Source organism: Pelobates fuscus, chromosome 8 (assembly GCF_036172605.1).
Source record: "Pelobates fuscus isolate aPelFus1 chromosome 8, aPelFus1.pri, whole genome shotgun sequence".
NCBI classification, from domain to species: Eukaryota; Metazoa; Chordata; class Amphibia; order Anura; family Pelobatidae; genus Pelobates; species Pelobates fuscus.
This window is the reverse complement of record NC_086324.1, coordinates 70,429,429-70,446,066: the sequence shown is the minus strand read 5'-3', so window position 1 is coordinate 70,446,066 and position 16,638 is coordinate 70,429,429. Positions and strand designations below refer to the sequence as shown.

Sequence of the window (16,638 nt, the reverse complement as noted above, 5' to 3'; positions counted from 1 at the left end):
AATCTCGGATTGAGACATTCTGTATGGAACGTCTGATATTCTCTCTCAATGCTTTTTCTTTCAATGTACATAGAGCATGTTTAGCGAAGCTGATCTTGTCCCCAGAGCTTGCACTCTAGAATGGCTGATCCTGTGTGTTGCTCCGGTCCAGACTTTGCCAGTTCTTCTCCTCCTCCTCCTCCTCCTCCCACTCTCTGTGTCTCTCTGTCCCCAGTCCCTCCCCTTGTCCCTCCCCCGGCCAGACTCCGGGTGTGCGCCGCTCGCTCCGTGTCACTCTCCTGCGGGCTCTGCTCGCTGCTGGCCCGGTCCCTCATGCCGTTCTCAGTGGGACTCACCCCGGCTCTGCTCGTGGGGTCTATCCGGTTGCGGGGGGTTGTTCGAGCCGGGGATCGAGGCTGAGCCCGGTGCCTCATTCATTGCCGCCCCTGTGCCCCCCGCCGCGGGGGAGCGCTACACCTGGTCATGTACCTGCTGGACCCTGCTCCTCCCCCCATGGAGCGGGGGACCCCCCAGAGGAAGACCGTGTACCGGATCTCCCTCACCCTGGTCAAGAAGGAGCTGCTGGCTGCGGACTCCCGGCTGGAGAAGTGTCCAGAGGAGGAGGAGGGAGAGGAGCAGGACACCTTCCCCCCGCACCCGGGCCTCAGGAACTTCAGGACCCGCAGCACCGGACAGCTGGAGCTGGGCAGATTGCGGGTCACCCGGCCGTCTCCAAGGGGCACCCGGACCAGGAGCGGAGATCCTGCTGCAGAAAGAGCTTGCAGCTCAGAACATTCCTCCATCAGCGGTGGTGTGGTGGACAGGGTCCCTCCTGTCTTAGAGAGTCCAGGGAGCCATGCAGGTGACACAAGGGTCAGCCCTGGTAGCCCCCCAAATGTTAAGGAGGAGAACACCTGCCAGAACCAGCCGCCAAGTTATCAATGTCACCTAAGGTCCCCAGATAAAGATGGTGGCACCTCAGGGTCCATCCTGCAAGGTAAAGGTGGCATGGTTAGATCTGGAGCAGAGGGGCCCTGGGATAAGAGGCACCCCAGCCTTCTAAGGAGAAGCTTTAGCTTCAGACACTGGAATGGGGAACTGCTGAAAATAAGGAGTCTGAACAGAGAGAAGCACCACAGCAGCTCCAGCTGCCTAAGCCAACACAAGGGAGAACCCAATGACCCAATTTCTGTGTCGTCTTCTGCCACTGAGCCCACCAGCACTGAGAAGAGGAACACTTTGGATGTTGGCGAGGTGCTCAACAAGACTGACCCTCTCACTGACCTGGAAAGGTGGGAAAGGAGCAAGAGCAAAAACAGGACCCTGGATAATAGTGACCTCCACAAACTGTCCGAACAGCTGGAAATGGACAGGAAGGGCCAGGAAAGAAAGCTGCTTAGGTTCTTTAGTGGCATATTCACAAGGAAGGATGGTTCACCAGCCCCATTCATCAGCCCTGGAGGTCGATCACCTAGATTTGGCCATTCTAGGTCCAGGGGTTACTTCAGTAGCTTGAAAAGATATGCAGCAGACATCCAATCAAGCTCAGAGAGTGTAAATGGATCACCCTACAAAGGTGCATTTTTCTCTTTACTCATTAAGCTTCTAAGGATTAATGCATCCATGCGCCCTGCAATGTAGCTCTTCAATTCATATTGTAGGGTTTGGTTTAGGTTGTGATTTTGGTTGGCATAGGGCCCTTTTTCAATCATAGAACACAGTGGTTTTGGTCTAAGTAATAAACAGGGTCTTCATTTACTGTAGGGTAAGTTGCATTTTCCTAACAAATCTCTTAATTGCAGGGTCTCAGTCCTTTAATAGATCTGCCCTTTTAGGTGAAGCAATCCAGGTGGTAAGAGAACATTTGCCTTTTTATTGTTTGTTGTGCTGGAAACTGAAAGATAATTTGGATACAGAAAGACACATGTCTCAGCTCTTGTAAGTGCCCAAAGGGCCAATTAAACTGAAAGGAAAGAGGAGGATAGAATTTCATGGGATGAGGAGTTGGTAAGCACAATGTTTATAGACTCCTTCCTGTATTAACATGGTGCCACTGACAAGCAACAGCTTAACCCAGCAGTGTCTCTTGCATATCTTTGATTGTGTTTTTCTTTTGGTATTGTTTCTGACATAATGCACCAAACTGGATCACATTGTGGACTTGTTTATACAGTACTTTGGAAGCAGTGATAAGGCAATACTGCCTTTATTCTATAATGCATGTTTGGTAGTGCTCGTTGACCTACTCTTATGTGTGTGTGTGTATATATATATATATATATATATATATATATATATATATATATATGTATGTGTGTATATATATATATATATATGTATGTGTGTATATATATATATATATTAACATATTGCATATTCTTATAGCTTTTGGACCCCATACAAATTCTTCTCTGGGTCAGGCATAATTCTAGCCTATAATTATTTGACACCATTAGAAAGAACTGACAGGTTAAAAGGTTTTGTTTCCATAGCAGCACAAAAAAAAAAAATTCTTCCTAGGCTTTTTCTGTTTTTTTTTTTTTACATCCTTAAAAGTACTGAAAAAATGTAGTGACAGGTCTGCTAATTTCTCTTTGCTCTAGCTGTTTCCTTTGATGTTTTCTGCTGCAGTCTTCTGGCTTAAAATATCAATATTTAACTACTTGGAACAGCCGTCTTATTGTTAATTTTTAGTAGATCTCAATAAGGGAAGTTTTTGCTATATGAAGATCCTTGATGTCTCCACAAGTCACCACAATGCTGTGAAATTACTTTCTATATTCCTTTTTTTATTTATTTACGTAATATACATACACACACTATAATAGTGTTTATTTTTTAAGAAAAAGTAGTATATTGTGGATTATATTATTTTTCAGATATCTCACATGCAATACGATGGGTCTGTTTTATATGGAAATTTGGAGAAGCCCTTTCGTTACCCTAGTTATGTGCGTCTCTTGCAAGCAAGTGACAGTATTTGCAGGGAGTGGAACTCCTATTGCAGGAAGTGTCATTATAGAGGGATGATGAGCACTTCAGAGCAGTAGTTCATTTGTATGCATGCTGCAGAGAGAATCATCTGTTTCCAGAATAATTTGGATTTAGTAAACTTAGATTGTGTTTCTTAGAAACATCTTTTTTTTTGTTTTAGTTGAGTTTCTAAGGGGATTTGGAGGATGCAGTTAAACCACCAAAATAAAGTATTGAAGGCATTAGTTCAGTTATATAGTGATGACAGTAAAATGTGAAAATGCCACATATTTATAGTGGAACAGTTGTGCAAATTAGTGAAAGTATGGAGGCGATTTGATGTTAATTCTGTTTTGTTTGTGTGTTTGGAAACCTTAATTGATGACTGCATTGTGAAAAACAAAATACATCCTAAGAGTAAATGTAAAGTATGTCGCATGCACTCATAGCCTTTGGACATAGTACAATAGGGAAAGTGTCCCCAAACAAAAAACCTGTGATCTCTGCGTATAAATACGTTGCTTGTAAAATGCTGTGGGATGAAGGTGTATGTGCAGTATAACTGTTTGCCTGGTACCAGCTTCCTGACAGGGTGATCTTTGTGAGGGGATTTGACAGTCACTAGCAGGTATTGTGTCTCATTCCTGTAGCACCCTCAGGATAAGAGCTGTGTTTATGTTGTAATGTGGGTTACTGGGTCACCCAAGCTGCTGTTTTGTCATTTGCATGGTAAGCTGCAGGACAATTACCTGATTGCACGCAATGTCTCTCAGACTATGCACCAGACGGCACTAGAATCTGGTTCGATTGCTGCAGATTTCTGTTAATTTACCTGCTACTTTGGCGAAACTGCAGGCCTTCTTCTATCTTACAACAAATAAGCGTGTATCGATATAGGCTTCATTTGCACAAACTTAACTTGAGTCTCTCTCATGTCTCATTGGCTTCCTTTCTTGTTCTCATCAGGGCAAACCTTGCTCCAAAGATCCAGGCCAGGGTAGCACCTGTATCTTTAATATATTCTCGTCCTCTCCATGATTAAGCTGCAAGTGTTTACAAGACAGTGTTTCTAGTTTAGAGCAAATGAAAGATACACCTTGAAGGATTAGGTTGGGACTTGACATGATGATACTTGCAAAGCTTCTATAAAATATGACAGGTCTGCAGGGAGTATGCATTTGATTGTTTTTAGTTCTCATCGAGCCTTGCATTAGAATCCCAAACTATGAGTACTCTCAGATTTCTGTAGTTTTCAGATTTTCATGGGACATATTTCTTTAACCTTATGCTAGCCAGTTTTCTAGTATATAGGCACAATATACCTTCATTCGGATACCGGCAATAATCGTGCATTTTATAACCAAGTTTAGATTTTTAATATTTTTAAATTTGTGTCTTTTGGAGATTTAAGTCACCTTTAGTATCACCGTCAGTGAAAGCCAGTCTACTGTGCAATTGTGTTCAGGATTCACATTGTCAAAATCAGACACATGAAGCTTGCAGGCAATTGGCGTAGCTAGTTTGCTCTTTCCCTGTCTTGAAATCTCCGCTTTAATTGGTGAATTTAGTTCCTGCTCAAGACAGCCATCTGCATTCCAATTGCCTAGTTGTACAAGGCTCTAGTATTTTTTTTTTTCTGTTTTCATCTGTAATGTTCAATGAGTCATATAAAGTCCATTCTGTATCTGAAAGTTCTATAGCAAGTTCACAGTGTTTATATCATTTTTAACACCCATTTTCTTCAAGTGCGATAGACATACACACCTTCCCCAGGCTTCTGGTTTTGGTCATTTAGAACACGCTTGTAAACCCACCTGCACTTTTTTAGAATCTGGTGCTTTAAGCTCCAAAATGACAGCAATAATATGAAGTAAAAATGTATATTTATAAACGTAGATAACATACAAAATTCTGATTTGTTATGGCTTAATATAAGAATTAACACTGTTTAAGTGAACAGAGAAGGTGCAATATTTGAATTGAATTCTTGCAGTAGATTGTGTCACATCCCTGTTGGATCTACTGGTGTATGCCTGATCAAATATTGGTAATATGAGAATAAAACATTGTTTTACTCTTTAAAAAAAAAAAAAAAAAAAAAAATTGGGGGTGAAAGACTGAAGTGAACAATGTCCTTTCTATACCTCAAGAGTACATTAACGCTGATCGTCATATGATGTATGTCTCATGATTCATAATCTTATCTGGCACTGTCCTTAATTCAACCATATTTAATATGTAATCAATGGATCGGGTGAATGTGTATCACTGCATTTCAGAATGAGAAGTTTTGTGCCACTTAATCAGAGTCTTTGCCTTCTTGCAAGTCCTTGCACAAGTACTGTCAAGGGGTGTTTGGGGAGAATGGCCCACTGTGCCAATATTATGCACAGCTTTCCTGGTTGTAGCCTCAAGGTGGAATCCTTCTGCTGATTAATTGCAGAGGGATTGGCTGTCACCCGAGAAATGGCCAAGACATGCAGCATGTAAGAGCAAGGCTAGCTGCCAGCACTGCATGGGTTAATTTAGAACCCATTATTGATTATTGATAATTCACAAAGTGCAAGGCAAAAAGCTGTCATATAGCACTTGCCAGAGTCTCCAAAGCACTCTGGTAGCGCCCACTCGCTTTGCCATTGGTGCTTTGTCCAAATATCAAAATATTTATAAAATTAAGAAAGGAATTAAACTTAGGTCTTAAATCGGACCTTAGTTACTGTTGCGCAAGTAACTAGCCAAGTGCCCAAGATGACGTGTATGTTATAAAATAGGAGCCTGCTCTTTAAAAATAAAATAAAAAATATAAAATTTGTGAACATGAGTTATCCTGTAGTGAGGCTTTTTTTTTGTGTGTGTGTGTGTGTGTGTGTGCTCTGTTAGTTCACATCTCATGGCTATTGATAGTACTTTAGTACTTTATTGACTATTAATCTGTAGTATCAATATAATCAACACAAATCTTTTGAGATTCTGAAAGAGGTAGAAATTGCATGTAGGGTAGGGGAAGTGTTATTATTTTTTTTCTTTCTTTTTCTGTCTGGAAAAAAGGTGTACACAAGTTATTGATGGTATATCTGTTTTTCTTTTTGAATGACGGAGCATTTCAGTTTGTTCCAAAAAGTTTTATGTTTCCATTTCTTTGTCAGATTCACTGTCATTGTGTTTTAACTTGGGTTTTAAGGACTTGGGTAATTTAAATATATATATATATATATATTTTAATGTATTCTAGAGGATATTGGTGCCTGATATTATATACAATAATTATTTTAGACATTTTGGTACCGAGTATTGCACTGTGGTGTATATATTTACAGCGTAAAGGTGCGGCAGCTGCATTAACAAAGTGATGTGTTCTGCTGGTATTTAGGTGGTTAAGCCTTGTATGTCCTGATTGGTGGTGTTTGTAAAATATTGAACTGACACAGTCTCACTAAGTGTGTAACATACAGTGATGTCTGTAGCAGAGTACGAGTTAACCTTTAATTGTCAGAGAGATCTGCAACAAATTACTTCCTCTGACGGCAAAGGTTTTAAAGTGAACTTGTGGTTCTAGAACTCATTGTGATGTCAAACATCAAGACCCTGCACTTCCCCCATTGTTCCTCAGGCTCAAAATGGAAAGCCTGAAAGTGTCTTGTTTCTGGTTTACCAACTCTGTTAACTGCTTCACTGCTACAAGTGATTTAGCCTGACTTTTGTGGAAATATTTAGCAGAAACCTTTTAGGACCCACTCACAAACTATTTCACATCATCTTATCTAAATGTACCCACACCATTAAAACAGGTACAAAGACTGATCATCAACACTGTGCAGACATAATTGCTAGATGGTTTATTTCCTAAATAGTGTATTGACACAGCCTCACTAAGTGTGTAACATACAGTGATGTCTGTAGCAGAGTAATCTAGGAGCTGCAGGCATTGGATTAAGGACTTTTTCCAGATTTTAACAGTGTTATGCTTACCTGGGTTTCCTGGGCACACTCAGACCATTTTCATAAATGTCTGTAAAGCTGAAGTTCTCATTCTGCAATTAACAAGATCAGTTCCATCCATGTTTGGTCAAAATTAATTATCTGTCCGTGTCACCTGACACTACCCAGCCAGTGATTTCTGTCCAAAGTTTAACAAAATAGTTTTTTCTATATCTGAAGGGCACTTTAGCAACATCTGTAAAGAGGGTCTGGACCGTGGACTGCCTGAAAGATGCAGGTAAGATGCAAAATGTTCAGAGACAATCTCTTAACAGTGAGATTGGAGCATGAGACTCCTGGTTCCAGACTACTACAAGGGGCTGTAGTGCTTTTGGTACCTACAGTGCCCCTTTAAGAAATTTGGGTTGTTTTGCGGTTTAATTTTCAAGGATAATCCACAGAACTTTAACAGTAGGCTTGATACATTTAACGTGACCAGCAGTGTCCCTCCGCCATATCGGTCTGCCAAATGTCTGCTCTCAAGTTTGCAAGATCATTGTGCATGTAGTTTATAATACAGTCCTGCAAAACTACAGTCCTAAGGTCCAGCTTGAAATATTGGCAGTAGCCAAACCATGTATTTGCTTGTTCCTTTCACAATCGATTGCATTAACCTATGGCGTAATACATTTTGAATACATGTTGATTTAATTGCTGCTAAATCCAGTGGTTGCTACACTCTTCTAATTCTCCTTGAATTTTTTTTTGTTGCTTTCGACACTGTTGATCATCTACAACTTCTTCTCACCTTTCGTAATCTCAGTATATAAGAATCTGCTCTTTCTTGGTTCTCCTGCTACCTCTCCCAGTGCTTTTTCAGTGTGTCTTTCTCTGGCTCTACCTCTTCTCCCCAACCCCTCTCTGTTGGTGTCCCCCAAGGTTCAGTCCTTGGTCCCCTACTATTCTCAATCTATATACGTCCTTCCTTGGCTTTTGGCTTCCAATGCCACTTCTATGCGGATGACGGGCAAATCTCTGTCCTCTCCTAAGCTCTCACTGTCCCTCTTGATTCGTGCCTCTGATTGCCTTTCTGTTATTTCTAACTGGATGGCTGCTTACTTACTTGAACTTAACCTGTCCAAAACAGGACTTCTGGTCTTCCCTCCCTCAAGTGTTTCTACTCCCATGTCTGTCTCCCTCCACATTAACCGTGCTACCATCTTTACCTCGCACGTTGGCTACTTAGGTATTCTCTTTGACTCCAACCTCTCCTTCGCCACTCATGTCCAGTTGCTCGCCATATCCTGTCCCTTACATTTCAAAAATATAGCTTACATCCTCCCCTATCTAATACCGGATGTGGCTAAGGTGCTGGTCCATGCTGCTTTTCAGTGGACTTAAAGCTCAGCGATGCTCATCTTTCTGTTCACACCTCCCCTACCCCCACCCCCTCACGCCTTCCTTCTTTCATTCCTTACACTGACTTCCCTTAAGATTTAGGGATCAATTTAAAATCGTGGTGTTTCTTTCCCTCCCCGCACCTTGGTAACTCACTGAGTTTGGGATCAATTTAAAATCATGGTGTTTCTTTCCCTCCCCGCACCTTGGTAACCCACTGAGTTTCCTCTTTTACTACTGTGCCATCCAAAATACTAACCCTTCATACATCATACCCTTACCTTTTGTGCCACTTTACCCCACTCCCACTAAAACGTAAGCTTGTTTAAACAGGAACTCTCTGTTCCTCTACGTCCAACTCATCTGGTTGCAAATACTTTTCTGTTAGTTCACTTATTGTACGGCGCTATGGAATTTGTTGGCGCTTTATAAATAATAATACTTTCACCCAGGAGAACATCATTTGCTTGAACTTCATTCTTTTCTCCCCACATTGTTCCTTTTCCATTTGTCTTTTCACTTGGCTCCTAAAAAAATAAAAAAATCTTACTCTTAAATCCTGAATGTATTTGTCAAACATTATATATAATCTATATTTTAATAAAATGATAGTTTGCCTCTTAGCATTTTCCCTCGAGTTCTCAGCTAGGCAGATATGCAGATGGAAACATGTAATATCTTGCATTGCATATGTATTTGCTTTTTTATTGTGCTGTGATTTATTTCATTCCAAGTTCTGGGGCCATGTTTTAGTGTAGCAAATTCCACATAATCGGAGGATTGCTTAGCGTTTCTGTGCCATAAAAAATAATAATAATCATTTCTTCCTCATTTGGGTGTCAAGCATTGTGATCCGCTCTTAAAATCACTCGAGAAGTACTCAGTGGTGGCTGCTGTTTATAAACCATAAGTAATATAAATAATTTTTGTGTTGTTGTTTTTTTTTCCAATGAGCAGTTATGATAAATAGATGTAGAGATTTTAGTACTGTTGCTTTACACATTTTGTACCTGATTTTCTTTAATATGACGTTATGTTTACTCAATGGATCTTCATCCTAGCGGGTGGGGCAGTTGAGAATAACGTCCAGACTTTGTGGGTGTCACTCACATACATACTGTTTTTTTTTAGGGAACCATGTTCCAAGTGTCCCAGCTGTGTTTGTGTACAGATGTGCTTATAATTGAGCAGTGGAATGATGTTTTCACCAGCAGTATTAAACAGAAATAAGTTTGGATTATAGATTTCCACTCATCCTCTGTCACAGATTCATAAAGCATTGCTCTTGGCTGGTGTTTGTGTCTGGCCAATACATCTGTGCATCATATATTTGTGGTTTGTGTATGTGTTTTGTATATGCCTCAAACGTCAGATTAATACACACTGAGTGACCAATTTATTAGGGTAGTTAAGCAAATGGCTAAACAGCAAATAATGTTGCTGCATCTCTTTATATAAAGCTTAAAGATACGTCAAGAGGTTTAATGTAACAAATCATGGCATTGCAATCTGTGACTGTGATCTGATCATTGCCTGACATGGTGATTCTTGCGTTTCAGAAAGTGATGACCTCCTGGGGTTTTTACACACACTACAGTCTCTAGAGTTTACAGTGTAGAGGGCAGTAAACAAAAACACCTAGTGAACAGCAGCTAAATTAAGGGTAAAATCGTGTTAATGACAGGCTTGAGAGGGGAAAGGACGGGCTGCTTCAAATAGTCAAAAAAACATGCTCTACAACAGTGATGTCCAAAACAACATCTCTTCACATACAATGAGTTAAATCTTGGCGTTCATGATGTGATGCAAGGGGATGCTGGTTGGGGTTCACTCCTGTAAGCTGGTGACAAGAAATTGTAACTTTGAGCATATGCTTTCCAAAATACGGACGAGTCAAGATTTTAACAGGACTTCACTTGGTCTGACTATTCTCCATGTCTTGTGTGTCTTGCAGATTGTAGGGTCAGAATTTGATGATCTAACTTACCTTGTGCCAGGATTATAATGTGTAGGTTATATTTGGCTTTTATTAGATTCATTATGTCTAGTGAGAGTTCTTTCAGTGCACAGAGCACATAGACATTGTTTGTTACTGGCTATGTAGAAGTCTTTACGGATATAGTCTATATGGATGCCTTGTAAGTGGATGCTTCCAACAGAATTATTTAGCTAAATGTCACATAGTATACAAACGCTTTTCTAGTTAATTGAGTCATTGGATCATCCTTTTAGGAACCTACATTTAAATGCAGATAAAAGCCCACATCAATGGAAACTGCTCCCATGCCGGTCATATCACGATGTGCATGCCTGAATCTCTGCTTATACCCCTTTGCAATCATAATAAGGGTATGTTGTGGTGGTGGTGGCAGTAAAGATGCATTCTCAAAAACCATTTATAGGACTTTGTCATCGAAACCATGAATATTATTGTTGGCACTGGTGTGTAAAGCACAAAAATAACACATTTTGAATGGCAAACTTGTATACAGATTACGACTGTTCAGAGTTTAAAGGGACCGTCTTTTGCACTTGGATAAAAGGCAGCTTCTGGTTTGAATTAGAATAATCTGTACACTTTAACCTGTGAAACCTCCAACAAATGCACAGATTTAGACCATATGCTTAAATAATGTTGTCTTTTTTAGGATGGCCTCATCCAATGTTATTTGCAAGAATAATCGCTCAATAGCGCTTAGTATCAAATAGTAGATGGAACAAGAAAATTGAAACTTCCTATCTCCCTTGAAGTTGTACCGGAACAAATTACAGTATGTTAACTTGTGCATGAACATTTGTTCGTGTCAACATGCCCTTTTAGAGGGGCACGCAAAGCACCCTAATCACTTCATCTCATTATACTTGTTATGGTGCTAGGAACCTTTGGGCTCTGCACCTGTCTTCTGTCAAGCCACTTTCTGATCATTTGAAGGTGGGGCAGGTAATGTGAAAATTGTCTCTGTTGCCTGCAGCTCATTATCTCCATGCAGAGCAGGACTGATAATGTTGAAATTAAGCTTTATTATTGTACAGGCAGATGCAGTGGGGCCCCAGGTTTTTTCAAATCTCTTGAAAGTGGCTTGACAGAAAGCCATGTGTGGGGGGCAGTATAGCTTAAAGTGCCCCTTAAATTACGTTATTCACCAGTTTGTGTAAGGATCCATTGCAAAGACCTTTGGTGTCAATCCAGAACAATTGCTGGACAATTAGTAGCAATAAAAATAAACCCTAGGGCAATCTGGATAGATTTTCCAGAAGAAGATGCATTAAAGGGACACTATAGTCACCAGAACAACTACAGCTTTTTGTATTTGTTCTGGTGAGTAGTATAATCATTCCCTTCAGGCTTTTTGCAGTAAACACTGTATTTTCAGAGAAAATGCAGCGTTTACATTACAGCCTAGTGATAACTTCACTGGCCACTCCTCAGATGACTGATATAGGTGTTTCCTGGGGAAGTGCTGCACAGTGTGCAGTACTGCCATTCCTTGTGTCCACCCTCTGCATGCAGACACTAAACTTTTCTCATAGAGATGCATTGATTCAATTAATCACAACGAGGAAATGCAGATTGGTCAGGGCTGTGTTTGAATTGTGCTGTCTCTGCCCCTGATCTGCCTCCTTGTCAGTCTCAACCAATCCTATGGGGAAGCATTGTGATTGGCTCAGACCACCACTTCTCATGATGTCAGCTGAGAGCAGGCAGGTCAGAGGCAGCAGCTGCAGACTTGAAAACAAGTAAGATTTTACTATATTTAAAGACGCAAGAGGGAATCAGGGGGGCCTAAAGGTGGGTTTAACACTATAGGGTCCGGTACACGTTTGTGTTTCTGACTCTATAGTGTTCCTTTAAAATAAATAATAATAAATAATAATTCTTAATCTGAGCTAAGATCATGCTTCTAAATGGCTCAACTTCAGCACTCCAGCAGTTGTGGTCTACTATTCAGCAGCCAGCTGAGTGTTATGGGCAGTGAAGTACACAACATTTTGTTGTGTAACAGGTTAGTAGTAATCAGGGAGGTAAAGAGGGCCAACGGAATAAATAATGGCATTGTGGAGTATATCTGTAGAGGAAATGGAAGCCACACTTAGTCTACGTATGACTGTCCTCCAAAAACAAGTACAAGAGTGATTAGCTGATAGATGCTCGACGAAAACAAAAACAGTGCATCTATGTATGCACTCACTGGTCAAACAAACACTGAAGCTCAGTTTGCAGATGTGTGTATGGGCATTGCTGTGCCAGGCAGCTCTCCCTACACATTGCACATGGAATGGTCACAAAGCAGGTTTTACAGTGGCAGGGCAGCCTTGCTGGTGCACTACTGTACCATTCACTCCCCTGTCACCATATATATTGTAAACATTGTGCTTTCTATTCACATTTGGAAAACCAGAGGTTTGCTCCCATTTTTAGTTAGAAGCACAGCAGAGGCATAGTTGACCCAGCTTGTGTGTGCCGCTTTTATTGGATTTGTGACCCAGTTTAGGGCTGTGAACAGGTGGTTGTTGTTTTTTCTTTTAAAATTCTGCATTGTAGTGTCACAGGTATTGCTCAGCAATTATGTTTGCAGTAAATACATTCTTTGGGAGTTGTTTCCTTGTGAAGTGCATTGCTCAAGTAATGTCCATGATTTAACCATAAGAAATCCACTCCTTTTGTTTGATGGTGCATATGCTTGGAACTCATCTCACAATGTCCATGTCTTTTGCAGGAGAAATTTGTGGATTATGCTTCCCATAAAATGCAGCACACCATTTGGGATGTTTGTGTTTAGAGATCACCTTCAGTGTCATCCATGACGTTGATAATGGTTTCTACTGCTTAGCAGATGTGCAATGATATAGGCTTTGAGGACTGTTAGGGTTTTTCAATAAAGTAAAAATTCACTATGAGCAAAAGGATAATGTAAATTACAAGTTCTTTAATAAGTTTGCAAACGGTTTGCTCCAGGTAAAAGTGTTTATAGGGAGTGCAAGCTCTTTGAAAATACTCACCCTCTTTTGATCAAAACATGTGCAGTAGACATATTAGCATTGCTCAGAATATTGCGATTTCTTAATTTGACAGCTAAAAACAGTTACTCTACTTTTGTCTGGAAGTGGAGATTGGCAACGTTTCTGAATACGGCTGTGGGTATGGCAGTTTTTTTTTCCTTTTCCCAGAAGGCTTATTGATACATTTACATTCACGTATATTAAAGGAACACTATAGTCACCTAAATTACTTTAGCTAAATAAAGCAGTTTTAGTGTATAGATCATTCCCCTGCAATTTCACTGCTCAATTCACTGTCATTTAGGAGTTAAATCACTTTGTTTCTGTTTATGCAGCCCTAGCCACACCTCCCCTGGCTATGATTGACAGAGCCTGCATGAAGAAAACAAAATGGTTTCACTTTCAAACAGATGTAATTTACCTTAACTTTAATCACATACAGGAGGCTCTTGCAGGGTCTAGCAAACTATTATCATAGCATGGGATAAGAAAATCTTAATTAAACAGAACTTGCAATAAAGAAAGCCTAAATAGGGCTCTCTTTACAGGAAGTGTTTATGGAAGGCTGTGCAAGTCACATGCAGGGAGGTGTGATTAGGGTTCATAAACAAAGGGATTTAACTCCTAAATGGCAGAGGATTGAGCAGTGAGGCTGCAGGGCATGTTCTATACACCAAAACTGCTTCATTAAGCTAAAGTTGTTCAGGTGACTATAGTGTCCCTTTAACCCCTTAAGGACCAAACTTCTGGAATAAAAGGGAATCATGACATGTCATGTGTCCTTAAGGGGTTAAGCTTGACCTCTAAACTTAATGTCTTGAAGCATCCACCCAAGGCCAGTTTTACAAAATAAATGGACAGAACAATAGAAACCGTTTATAAACATACTCTGTGCCTTTTTTGCATTAGTAATATTGTGTATTGCAGTAACAAGAATACAAGACAAATGCATTAGTGAAAGGGAAAAGGGTGGGGGGTGAACTACCTTTATTCCATCTTAGGTCAACCTCTAATTACTTTGTATATTTACCATTGTTGTCATATTTTAGTAATGGATGTCGTAGTTTGGTGCACCTGAGGCATTCCTTTATCCATAATATGTGTATCTTGTACCTTAAACTCTACCATGTCCATGCCTTGAGTCTCATCCTGTAGCCAGGCTTGATTCGGTGGCCCACTGGCAGCCAAGGAGATCCTGTAGGCAAATTTTTGTTTGTGCGCTGTTTCAAGGTTTGGACAGTACAAATGTCCAGGGATCCAGTGGCACCGGTCTACTTAAAACTTTTGCCATCAGCCACTGTACCCTAACCCCGCTCAACCGTTGGGCAGAACCACCATAAATGCAGTTATGTACCCCTATTTCCACACAGATGGCAGCAGGCATTTGTGGTTATTTTTCCTATATGATATATAGGTGTGGTATAGCATCTAAAAATGGTCTTGAATGGTCTTGAAAGATTGCTCCTGTTCTGTGACACATAGAAAACCTGGAACACTCCCCACTTCAGTTTGCCCATAAATATGCCTCCCACTGCTAACATACCTCAACTCTCCCCATTCCCGTGATACTTAATATAATATTTCAAACTCTGTTAGGGGAGACTGTTTTTTTTTTGTTTTTTTTTTATATATACTTCAGCTTTAGTAGCATAGTCAATGATAAATCAAAATTAATCTTTAGGGGAGAGGGATGCCTGACCTTGTAGCTCCAGGAATGTAATTGGGTTATTGCCTCTATATAAATGCATGTTTGTCTCTGTATCCCTGCATATTCTATACCTCTGAACTCTTTAGCTCGCATTCCTGGTAGAAAGGAGCAGTTTCGTAGTATGGGGGTCAGGGGCGAAAGTGAGGTGGCCAATGAGCACCTTTTCAGGCAGACGTCCCACACTTGTATCAAGTTAAGGATAGCAGGGCAGGGTCCTCAGCAGTGCCCCCTCATCCTTGAATACCCAAATGTAGAACTGGGGCAAGTCCCGTCCCATAAGAAGAGATGGTGTGGTAGGTTTTTGCAGAGAATGACTGGTTTGATCTTGTGTTGTGTTGCTGTAACAGCTTTTCTGTTCTCTAGCAGTTAAAGCACCAGGCAGAGTTATGACGCCTCTGGGGATGCAGGAATTTATGATTCAATATATGGCACACAAAAAATGGCCCTGTTAGAAATTACCAAATGCTGAAATTTCTGAAATAAATTGTTAGGCTTTCTATCCAAGCAACTGCATTACGTGATCTGGGGCTGGTGGGAGTTTGGGGGATAGAATGTGTAAGGAGAGAGGCAGAGCCTGAACCATTGTGTGCGGGCAGGGTGTGAGGAAGGAGGAGAGGGGGAGATTGTAAGAGATTGCACATTTTTGTTTAGCAGGGCAGGTATAACAGAGCTAGGAAATAATGGAAGTCTATGCAGTTAGTGGAGGAAGCCGTGATGGCAGAGGGCACAAGTCATGGGGGTGGAAGGTGAAGGTGGAGGTTCTGTAGCAGCAGAGGGTTGAATCGTTCTCAGGATAATACCAGAGCCCAGCATGTGACCGGTTTAAATAATTTCCTGCAGATCACACTTTAGCTTGCACACCAGCAGAATAACCCTTGCACTGCCAATGTTTCTTGTTTGCGGTTTATCCTTCAGCAATGTTCAACGTGCACATTGGGGCTATAATCCTTGAAAAAATTGTATTTCATAAAGATAGAATCTAGGGACTACTTTGCCTCTTTATATTTCCTCCGCCTGACTTTCTTAGACTCTAGGTGGATTCTAAGTGTCAATCCCGACAGCCGTCACCAATGGCGGCTGCAGGGAATTGTCTCTGTCTATGGAGAATCATGCAGTCTTGCAGGACCCTTCTTAGACATCAATGCTGTACTATCGTGCATGCACGAGTGTACAGCAGTGACGTTGACTCCTGGCACACAAAAAAAAGGAAACATCGGAACAAGATGGCCAAGCCTTCATGGGACAGGTTCTGGTAAGTAAATATAATTTTTACCTGCCCACCTGACCCCCAGTGGAGATGTCCCCATTGGGGGTCTTCACGAGTTTGGCAAAATCCCCAAACAGTGACAGTGCTGCTTTAAATAGCTCTTATAACCAACAAACAATGAGTGTCCAGCAAATCTTTACACTTGGGTTGACCTTGGGAGCACAAACTGTTTGTAGTGACATGCTTTTACCCTGTATACATAATATTTATGTATGTAACACTTGCAACAAAAATACATCCAGGCCTATTACAGGAATGGTAACAATGTGACAAACGTAAAATCCATCATGCAATGACAGAAGAAGGAAAAACACATGCTATCTGTACCAATTGATAACCTGTTCTACCAAGAGAACAATTGAGCTTCCTGCATGGCATGGATTCCCTTTTAATA

The 16,638-nt window shown here is 40.9% G+C and overlaps 1 protein-coding gene across 7 annotated transcripts in view; it reads left to right on the top strand.

Moving 5' to 3' along the window:
- AGAP1 (ArfGAP with GTPase domain, ankyrin repeat and PH domain 1) overlaps positions 1–16,638 on the top strand; it is a 346,045-nt gene that overhangs the window by 150,827 nt on the left and 178,580 nt on the right. For 5 of the 7 annotated variants that reach the window (XM_063430015.1, XM_063430016.1, XM_063430013.1 and 2 more), the window contains exon 1: positions 248–1,555. The exons of the other annotated variants lie outside the window; for them this stretch is intronic. In XM_063430015.1, the coding sequence (XP_063286085.1) occupies positions 463–1,555 (1,093 nt within the window). In that variant the 5' untranslated portion in view covers positions 248–462. Of the gene's footprint in view, positions 1–247; positions 1,556–16,638 lie in introns of those variants that run through there. 7 annotated transcript variants of the gene reach the window in all.